The 11,484-nt window shown below is 35.4% G+C and overlaps 1 protein-coding gene across 2 annotated transcripts; it reads right to left on the bottom strand.

Moving 5' to 3' along the window:
* Positions 1-3,789: 3,789 nt before the first annotated feature.
* LOC580807 (mitochondrial substrate carrier family protein ucpB) lies at positions 3,790-10,293 on the bottom strand. 2 transcript variants are annotated; one of them, XM_780841.5, is made up of 6 exons: positions 10,160-10,293; positions 9,238-9,397; positions 8,301-8,440; positions 7,448-7,653; positions 6,183-6,348; positions 3,790-5,731 (listed from the first exon to the last, which is right to left on the bottom strand). In XM_780841.5, exons 1-6 carry the CDS (start codon positions 10,281-10,283, stop codon positions 5,544-5,546), a joined length of 984 nt encoding a protein of 327 aa, XP_785934.4. In that variant the 5' UTR covers positions 10,284-10,293; the 3' UTR covers positions 3,790-5,543. The 2 variants fall into 2 exon arrangements, with proteins under 2 accessions (XP_785934.4, XP_030828019.1); XM_030972159.1 differs by lacking the exon at positions 9,238-9,397.
* Between the last annotated feature and the right edge of the window lie 1,191 nt (positions 10,294-11,484).

Below are 11,484 nucleotides of genomic sequence, written 5' to 3'. Positions count from 1 at the left end.
TTGATTTTTCAGTGTGTTTCATTCACTGATCCTGGGTGTTGAATGTTTTTAATTGCCGTTTGAACATTAATGAATCGTACATAACCTTGGTGTCCGGCTGTTGACCAAAATTTGTTGGAAAAAATTAAATGAAAGAATAAGCCTCATAAATTACACCCATTACAAGAGCACACACACACACACTCGTATGAGTAGGTCCTTGGTGGTCAAAAGCATTTTTTCAGAATGATAAATTATTAAGATACAAAGAAAAATTATGTCAGTCTTTCTAGTAGATACGTTTTAGATAACATTTTAAACCTAGAAAGAGTTGTACTATTTTTTATATCATCAGGCAAACTGTTCCATTCTTTGATGCAAGAGATATGGAAAGAGGTCAGAGTGATATTTGTTCTTGCAAAAGGCTGATGAATAAGACCCCTTTGACGTATTTTATAATTATGGATTTGTGAGTTCTGATGGAATAAATATAGATTAAAGGAAACTGTCAGAACTATGAAAAAGTATCTGTCTAAATTTGGCATATAAATAATTAATTGTTCTTTGTTTTCTTATGTTCTATCTTACTCCTGTTCCTTTGTTTACAATGCAGCTGCTTTCATGTGATCCATGTTTTTGTTTGTTTTTTGTTTGTTTCACAATTGGGCCTTGAGCATTTGCTTTCAAGAGGATTTGTTGCCTTACAAATCTCATATTATTATCATCATTCTCTCATCATTTCCTCTTCATGTTTTCCTTCTACTTTTCCTCTCCATGTTTTTCCTGATTCATTCCTTTATCGTTTACCCTACTCTTCCATGTAATACATTCCTCTTCACAGCCATCTCCTACCCCAGTCACAGTGACTGTCACACCAATGAAAATGATGCGAGGTAAATCCAACCTTAATAAACAACTACCCTAAAATAAAGCAGAATGGTAAAAGTATGAAAGAAATCAGACAAAAAATAAGAATTTTGGAAGCTGGAATCACTATATGTATGGGTATTTCAAATTGGCTGCATCGTACTGTCACTGTGACGTAGTATTCAACAACTTTCCAATTTGTTTCATCACACAAAATGTCTAAAATGTCATTTTTGCAAGATGTATGACTCTGAAGGGATTTTCCTTTTAAGAGGACCTACAACTATATGCTACCTAATATATTTCGAGATGTCCCTAAAGGAAGAAGGCACTAAGGAGACAAACAGAAATTAATGATATTTAGGTATACAACAAACAAAAGAGTAGTCTGTGACTATGTTACAATCCACTGACCGAATTGCCAATTTGATATTCGTATAGATTTAGTGATTTTAATTTTTCAATCATTCCAAACTCTTCTTATTTGTCCAATTTATTTCAAACCTCTGCCATTCTGTTGTCTTATTTTTCTGATTTCATACAAATGAACATATTACAAAGGTTACCCTTGAACAATACTTACAAAGAAAGTTCAGAGTTGGTTTGGTATGTGACTGAGGTACAACTCTCTTTGATTGAAGCATGATGTTATTTTTTCGTCACATCAATAACAAATAAATACATACATCCTTTATATATTTAATAGTTCATATTCATGTTTAATATACTTCATATTGCTATTTTACAGTTAAATCAGTTCAATTCAGCTTATTCACAGTAGAATGAAAATTCAGCAAATCACTTGTGTACATTTACACTAAAAAATTACATGTGCTATAAAAATCAAGAATACTTTAAAAATACTTGGAAGATACACATTTACCCTGTTACATTTGTCAATATTGGAAAAAATATATAAAATGTGTGCATCCATACACTGTACAATTGTGCAAATTATGATATCAACTACGGTACAATATTACTGGTGTCATCATTTTTTGTTTTATCTGACCATTCCTAATTATGGCAAATTGATTATATAAACCCTTTACACTTCACACAGACTTTAAGAAAGGCTATATTCATTAACAGAAAAGTTGCTAAAAAATCTCCCATTGACATTATATACCTGACAACAGTGCACTATTGTAGTCTAGTTTATTAATAAAAACATCCACAACAAAATGTAAGAAGGGCATTAAATATACTCTCATGACAAGACAGTATCAGAACTATTCAAGAAGCCAGAGAAATTGGAATAACCATAGAAGGAATTCTTCACGCTTCAGTGGTACATACACAAATATTATCTCTAAATCATTTAGATTAATTTATTTCCAGTATATTGACATTTGGAACTAGTAAGGCCTTTATATAGTAACAGTATTAGTTATTTGACAAGAATTCAACTTCTATCAATAGACCGGTTTACAAACATATTCAAATTTTATGCATACTTTTAAAAATAGTTGTTCTTGACAATGTCAATCTGAAAGCTCACCTGAGGCTTGCCCGACATACCAATAAGTAATGTACGCTGCAGACTGGAATCTGAGTATCGTAGTTCATTCATTAATAACGGGTTAATGGAATAACTCATCAGTAGGTCCCCAGGAAAGATACATCCATGAATTGGAATATGTTAGTAAACTGGTCTATTTCTGATAAAAGTTCAGAGTCTGTAAATGAAGACTATCACTACACCTGAACTTTTGTTGACTTTACAGTGAGTCATACGGTGTCATGAATACATTGACTAGCTAGAGATGCAAACAAAAAATGAACTGCATATTTAACCTTGGCAAGTGTTTTGTGCAATATTATACATTCATATTGTTCACAATCGCCATGAATAATGTACATAGTTCTCCACACACATTCGTAGAAGTACAAAACCTGTATCACTAAATGAGGTAGATATGCTATTACACTAGTAGCTTCATATATACACGAACATAGAATAACTTGTGAAACAGCCTCACATAATATTCAGCACAATATTAACTTTGTTAAACTTTTTTGTTTGAAAGAACACAAAAATACAAGTAAACACATATCATGAATTCATACATAACTTCATCATTTGTGCATAAATATCCACAAAATATATCAAATTGTTCAGTTAAGACATTTGATACACTGAGCATTATGGTCCTCCTTTAAATGACATACAGATTTAAAAACATCATTAAAATATTTGAGCAAATGCTGACTTGAATACATTATCCACAGAAACGATATCGGTAATCATGATCTAGTCTTCCTAATTATGTCTCCATTTGATTTCACAGTGTTTAAATACAACAATTTCAATAATTTACTTGTAAATATTTAAATCTATTGGAATGAATTCAAGAGAAATTTGGATATATGATCTATCAAGTATATCAATTCTGCATGATTATTTTATAAAAGGCAAATTTGTATCATTACTAAAATCTTGCACATAAAACAAAATATTTTAAAAAGCTCAAACTATACTTGCCATTTTAAACTTGTTTTTAAAATATATATTGTAATTACTGTATGAGCAAGTCCAACATATTTTGTCCCATACATTATTGACCACATCAAAGATTGTAGTACACCCTATAGTAGCATCAAATTGCTAGCTTTACTACAGCTGGGTTCAGACAAAATTATCATGGAAAAATATCAGTTTCAATGTTCATTTGTTATTCATTCTATGATTTGGGGGAAGTATGGGACACAGAAAGACCATATACACTGTAGTTTGAAATTGCCTGTAAATAGCGTTTTATCAACTTTTGTTTAAATATCTGGGATGCAAACCAAGGTTTTTAAAACCATTTTCTGCATCCCTAGACATTATAGATGTTTGAATTTTATATAATCTGCCTAAATAAAACAATGGAAAACAATACCATTTTGACCGAGGATGAGAGGTAGAGTATAGAAATAAAACCCTGATAGAGAAGCATGGCAAGCTTCATGAATGTTAAATGAATGTTTCATTTACTAGTCGTAGCGCTGTGAAATGCCCCTAACGATGACATGACTGATAGAGAATGTATTTGAAATGTGTGGATCATTTATTTTGAATAGCTGTGGAATCAAATTTTCATTCCAATTTATAAAATGACATATCATTTCTGCATGATTTTTGTAATATACAAAGCAAACATTTTGTATTATTACAATCATGCAGATAAATACCAAAAATATTTGCTTTATCAAAGCCCCAACTGTCAATGACATAACAGTTGGGTTTTTTTATCAAAGGAAAGTTAGAGGTAGAATAGAAACAGGAAATGCTGTGATACAAAGGTAATGCCATTTTATTTGAAGAGCAAAAAATGAACATTTTATTTACTACTAGCATTGTGAGATGATGTTAATACCATGATTGATTGAGAATGTATTTAGAATGTGGATGATTAAATTGAATAGACAAAATTAATATAGATGCTATGTGCACTTCCACTTCTTGGTAGTTTTGATTAAACCGTCTTGCAATAAATATTAGTGTAATTGATAAGTTATTCTCATCATCGGTTAAATTGCATTGAATATATATATATGTCAACAGATTATTCAATAGGTAGTTCTGGTATAGCACACATCACATTAAAACATCCCTATGCGTTTCCAAAGAGCATTGGAAATTATTATCCTAGCTTTAGCTCCGCCAGTCGTTATCAGCTTACAGTGCATTTCAAACAATAATCCTACTGTGTACCCATTTACCTCACCTGGGTGGAGTGTGGCAAATGCAGATCTAACGTCTTGCCAAAGGATGTTAGAGCTGTGGCAGGGATTTGAAACCCGTACATTGTGGTATATAGTCCAGAGAATTATCCACTGGACCACAACACCTCTACAATACACAAATGTCAATGTACTAAAAACATATTTTAAATGCAAGACATATTCATTTTCAATTCATTTTCAATTCATGATTCCAAAATATTTATCCAAACTACAATATGTTTGGGAGCACTCAATATAAACAACATCTTTCTTTATATACAAAAATATAAAGTCTATAACTTGCTTCCTATTCTTTTGCATAAGGTTAAAGTTTGCCTGTAATACATTACTGTTATTTCAAAAATAAATTCATGATATATTACCACACAGTGAAATTTGTACAGTTTGTACGATCAAAAACCTATTTCAGGCCTTGATGTTTTGCACAAAACTTTTGCTTTGTCCCATCATGAACAGTACAGGTATGCATGTTTAGTAGCATTTCAAAATGAATCTTTAAATAATGCATTGAAAGACTTAGTCAAAGCCACCCTTTTGAGGTAAATAGTGTAACAGATAGAAGAGAAGAAGGAGAAGAAAAAGAAAGTAAAAAGAAAAAGAAGTAATGAAACCATGTTATCAATTAGTTACCCAAGAAGTACAAGCAAAGTTACTTTTCTGCACCATGCTTTACAATAAACTCCCCATTACCATTAGGCATTTAATAAACATCTTCAACTCTATTCTATACCTTTGACCTCTGACTCTAATAGTACTCAGTTACAAACAATTTAGAAATGCTGCATTTTATTGAAAATATCCCTTGTAGGTTATATGTTGCTATGAATTTCTCTAAAATCCTAAGTCTCCTTATGGGCATTTTCTTTAAAAAGTAACTCTGTATGAGTTAAAGCCCTTCTGGCTCTGAGCAGGCATATTATTTCTATCTATATTTATATTCTGACTACCTACAATGCATGCCTATGTTAAATGGGGTCTATACCAGCTAACCTTCTTAGCTGTTCAAATAAGATGAAACTGATGATGGTATGTGGTCCTATCCTCAGCCAGTTTGGAAAGAAACCTTTGTAGAGACCGTATAACCCTTCTGACTTTACCGTCTTTAGGAGACAATCCAGAGAGCCCTTGTATGCACGCTGTTCTACTGGAAGATCTAGGCAAACAAAACAAAAATGTAGGAAATAGGAGGTATGTTTAAAAATGAAACACAGAATCAGTAGCCAATATTAAAGAGGTAAGGATCTTTACAACATCTATGTGCTGCAATTTGGTTTGTCTGTGATACAAAGCTTGATATTGACAGGAAAAACACAGCAAAAGACATCAGAGGTAAATTAAAATGTGACCTGACATCAAACTTACTTCCACATCTTGTATGATAGTTTTAACGCTGTACAAAGAGAGAACAAAGAATTCAAAAAGCACCACTGTCTGCAGTAGTATAGAATGATATCTTTCTAATCACTAACTGAAAGTGTGTTTTGGGGCATACCAAACTACAGACTACAGACTTCAAAGAAAATAATTACAGAGGAACAAAGATTAAATTTTAAAAAACACAAAGCATTGTCATTATAAATCCTTTCATTTTTTGTTCAGCCTACCTTTAATTTTCTGGTTCATCACCCTTGTTTTGATGACATCCACCGGTGAAGTCGCTAGCGCTGCAACAAAGCCGGCTACCATGGATGAGAAGATGTGTAACTTCAAGCCCTCATTCATCAAACCTAGGTTCAGCATGGTGTGCTTGGTGTGATCGTATGTCGGAACCTTTGTTTGTAGAGAATAATAGAATTAATAATAATAATAATTTGTCTTGTTTACCCAGGGTAGCCTCATCAGTATTCATACTATTCTCCCTAAGGGCCCTGCAATCATAATTGGTTAACATAATTGACAGTAGTAAAGACAGGAAGAATATCAGATGTATCTTTACAAAAGATCTACTGGTAGCATGGGTTTAATGTGAAAATCTAAACAATCTATAAAAAAAAAAAAAGCCTGTTCTACCCAACGCCATGCTCCTCCCCCTGTAGCAAGATGTTAAACTATTGTAAAAAATAGCACTAACGAAATATCTTGATAAAAAATGAGTTAGCATCCAATCAAGCATCATTTTGTCAGCGCACTATGCCAACATTGATATAAATTGTTTCCAGTAGTTGTCATTGCTGCCATAGCAATTGTCGCCATAGCAATTGTCTTTCCCCTAAAATAAACATATTGAAAAATGGAGGTCCTACGTTTGCTATAAATTGATGAATTTTGACTTGATGACAGTAAGTGATTTTCATATACAGTTCGTCCCAGAAAAAACGAAACCGAGAACTATCGATGTTTAATCATAACTTAATCACAATTATAATTAATAAATGACACATATTTGGAAAGCTTAGATCCTCCTCTTTCATTTGATGCAACTAATATGATTCATATCTCACGCATGAGTGATTAAAAGCTATTTGAAGAGAGGAAACCAAAAAGTCATTTGGCGGGCGGTATCTGAATTTCAAAGAGAAAATCACATTTCTGAAAAGTTCAATTTTTGCCCTTTCATATGAGACCTCAATCAGGAAAAATGAGCCGGGAATAACAAAGTTCTGTTTGTTTAAAGTAATGCTTGCATTTCAATAATTTTGATCAAACGAGTTCGTTTTCACTGGCTGCCTGCCATAGCAAAGAACAGAGTTAACAAAAGACTTAACTCCGTTTCGTTGAAGATCAGCCATGCATTAGGTCTTTTGTCTTCTTTGTGCCCCTGAACCTAACCTGAAACCACACTGCAATGCTCATCTTAACCCTGTATCTTTGAGGAAGTAAGCCCCAGAGCAAATGTCACATAATCTTCTCAAGGAAGCTCTTACTATACCTGAGCAGCAGTAAGAATCATGGCCCTCTGCACTGTGGGGATGGTACCCCTGTACAGCCCTCTCAGACCTTCAGCTTTGGCTATATCAGTGAAAGCATGCAGGAAGCCCCTGTACCTTGGCTGCTGTCCTTGCTCTAGTTTGGCCTCTGCTTGGAGTCTAACTCGTATCAGGTCTGTTGGGGTTGCTATCCAACTGCCTAGTGCACCTAACACAACCAAAGGCACGGATAGTCATTAGTTTAAGTGGTCAAATGTCACAGGGACAAAGATATATCAAACCAACTCCAACCCCACTAATGATTTGGCCATCCAGGGCTATGCCACTTCTTTGCTCAGTTTCTTGTCCATCCCGTTTTGGTTTTATTGGTATGAAAATTTACTATTTAAAATCTTAGTGGTGCAGGGAACATGTATATTCATTACCTTTCAATGGGTTGGTAGGCAGGAGACTGAAATCTCAGAAATCTCACTTACACAACCAAAGTCCTATTATATCAGGCAGAGCTGGCAATTTTAAAACACTGCGTTCGAGATCGAAGAGCTATAGTTTTAACATTGACCCCCAAAATGTGCAGTCAATATTTGATTTATTCTCTGCATCCCGCATGTTGATACTTAATAAGGGATATTATGGAAAAAAGTGCCTGTCAAAATGTATTAATTTAAAGGCAACTTTACTGAAGAGAAGTGCATGTCTCTCAATGTGCATCTACCATGTCCTCACAATGTATACACAAGTTTAACTAAGCCCAGGCACTATTTTTGCCACACTGCCCAGCAGTCGATAGGAACTTTCATGCCTGATGTTTTGGCAAATCAGAGGCGTAGAATCTTGATGTGCGAGATATCATACCTGATGTAGCCCCAGATGCAATTTTCTTGTAGAGTGGGGTGTGGGCTGGATCTGTAGCACCAAAGAGATGCTTGATAGGTTCATAAGCACCGATCCTGATGGAGCTGTAACTGGCTTCTCTTACCAGAGCTGGAGTGATTCTGCAAGAGAAAGAATGCAAGATATGAAATTTCTGCCTGATCTTAATAAAGATCATTCATTTATCAAATAACCAACTTCCATGAAAAAAATTAAATAATCCTGAACTTCGATACTCCTCTATAATCTCCATCATAATGCTCATAATTATAGAAAGAAAATGTACTGTATTGTAATGCAAGCAAACTGTGTACCTCGTACACATTGAAAATTGCATCCATGTTTTTTTCCGATGTCATTTTCGGATGAGTGAACAATATACTGAACTTGATAACGTGTGATTTACAGTCTTACTTATGCCTTGTAATCTACTGAATGGTTCTAAAATGAAGAGTAAATATCAGTTTCAGGAAATGTATGCACTGTACAGGGTTAAAAATGACACAATCAATGCACTGTATGATTGATTTCATCACTTAAACATTCGATTCAGTCTTAGACACTCTTGAATATATCACACTGTTCTATTCTTGTAAATGTGTAAAATTATATTCTTATAAATGCGTATATAACAATAGTTGATATTTAGTGGTAAAAAGTAAGGATCAAAGATATGAAAGGTAGCGTCTCATAAAACTATCATAAAAATTTGCTGACATCCAATGATCCAAGAGAAACATATCATATTAAATAAACACATGCATGACAGGTGTCATTGGGATGTCAATAAACTAGTTGTCTGTTCAGAGCCAGAAGGGAGGCAACTCTATGTTACGAGTTAACACCCTTCTGGCTCCAAACAGACGATATTATGGTTTCGTTAACACTCCAAGTGCAAGGAAAGGATTATATATCTGACCCTTTATACAATCCTCTGATTCCTTCGTCCTTGGCGATAGTCAACGCTCCTCTGATTATTCCCTTGTAGTATCTCTGCTGGTAAGCTGACCTAGCATTCGCAGAGTTGAGCTCCCCCTCCAGTTGCATACGAATTTTGGTCACATCGATCGGATTGGTTACTAATTTGAAGAATAACATTTGTAAGTAATAAATTCAATTAATAAATAGTAAGTTTATACTAGTACAGATATTGTTAACATTGATTTAAAAACATTGTACTGTTATTTATGTAGCACATAGTAAAGCTTACAAAGCTTACATCTCCGTGCATGTGCTTTACGTTCAACCGGCCTCAGCCTCGTTTTCAAACACTGGCGCTTTTTGCCCCTACTACTAGGCCTCTCATCTCTACTCAAATCAGAGGCCAACGAACGAAAGAGACAACATTTTCGGTCTAGGCTAGTCTCTATGTGACACTTTACCTTTACCTTTACCGCAAATACTGGAAGAATGCTGAGACAGCACTCGAGCTTCCAGGTCTATCTTCTTGGTCTATCTTCTTGTAGGTCTACTCATACTAAAGTTAAAGTTCATCGTTTTCATTTGGGATCTGTTATATCAGATATACTGTTAAATCTGTCTGTATGACAAAAAAGAAGGAAGTAATTCATTAAATTAATAGATCTCTAACTTGTTAGATCTAGAATTACGTCTAACAAATTAGGTTTAGACATATTCATATAGCAGCGACTTTAGCTACGACGTAGTCGGAGACCTAACTCCTGGAAGCTCCAACACCGGCGTCGGAGCTTCCCGGAGTTATCGGGGACCCAGCCCTTCAGTCACCGGTGATGTCGGACTGCAGAGGGGCCGGTGGCGAAAAGTTTTGTACCCGAAAATGTGACAAAAGAAATGTGCAAAAACGCGTTTGATTGTCTTACCGAATGCAGCACACATGCATGATATCCCTGCGAAGGCATATCGGAGTCCTGTCTCGGTCCATTCGTTCTTTTTATCAACAAATATGGCCTTTCCCTTGGACTCTGGCATGTTGCCTCCGCCCATTTTATCTCTGCTTAGGACTAGGTAGCTAGAGCTCTCAGTACAATATAAAGCATACACCGAAAGAGGGCGGAATAGTTGAAAAGTTTCAAAAGTGTCCTTTATAGGGTCTATATCAGAGTGAACATGGATTGGCGGAAATATCGGACCGGGGGCCAGTGTCGGGGTAAGTGTACCATCCCCTCCCCAGAAAAAAAAAATGAGCTGGTGCCCCTCCCTTAAAGATATTAAAAATCCTGAGAGATTTCAACAGAGTAATTCCCTCAAAATTCTTCCAACAAGCCACGGACTGGCTCAACAACAATTAAGAAGCCACCATTTCAAGATAATCAAGCAACATTTCAATACAGGACTTAGGCAGTATAGTTTCTTAATAAGGAGTGCAAATAATTGGAATGCCCTGCCTAAGGAAGTAGTCAATCCTGCCACCATTTAACCAAGTCATCCCTAGAAAGGTAATGGAGAAACAATCCCATCAAACTTCAGTGAACCATGCATACTTGAGACGGGATGGAACAGTTAAAAGGGACAAATAAGCTAAGCTTCTAGTCTCTAGACTCAAGTATACTTAAAGTAAGTAAGTATAAAGTCAATGGTGTAGTGTTGAGTGGCCGATCAAGGATTAGGTTGTACCACTTGCACTAAATGGATGGAAATTAGATTTGAAAAGCTAGGTGCACCATAGGGCACGAAAAGAGAGGTGTCTTATCATCTTTTGGGGGCCTTCCCTTCGACCCCTTTCCCTTCTTCTCTAGTCTCTTTATTTGTGAACCCCATTTTATACCCTTCACTTGCATTTGCAACTACCCCCACTCAATTCAATTCAGCGAGGTTGTGCCAATTTTCAATTTTCAGTGAAACATTTTCTAACAAATAAAAACACAGAGAGAGAGTAAAGCCCCCCCAAAAATGCCCCCCCCCCCCAAAAAAAAAAAAAAAAAAAAAAAATATCCCATTTCTCCCTATTGTATTCAGGGGGCACGTTTCTCCGGCAAAACCACCACTGCCACTGCTCCAATCTACAACAATTCAATTTCTATCAAGATAATTCCAAGCGTCATGAGATTCGAACCATAAACTTTGTCCTCCGTGCTATCGATGAGCCCATATTAGACCACTATCCTCTAACCCCCTCTAACGCTACACGTAGTGTGAGAGTTCATTGTAGTAGACCAATATACACCTGTCGCATCTTCCAATTAGC

Source organism: Strongylocentrotus purpuratus, unplaced genomic scaffold (assembly GCF_000002235.5).
Source record: "Strongylocentrotus purpuratus isolate Spur 01 unplaced genomic scaffold, Spur_5.0 spur5_scaffold_6, whole genome shotgun sequence".
Taxonomy (NCBI): Eukaryota; Metazoa; Echinodermata; class Echinoidea; order Camarodonta; family Strongylocentrotidae; genus Strongylocentrotus; species Strongylocentrotus purpuratus.
Note: the sequence above shows the minus strand (reverse complement) of the source record. Positions and strands in the feature narration are given on the sequence as shown.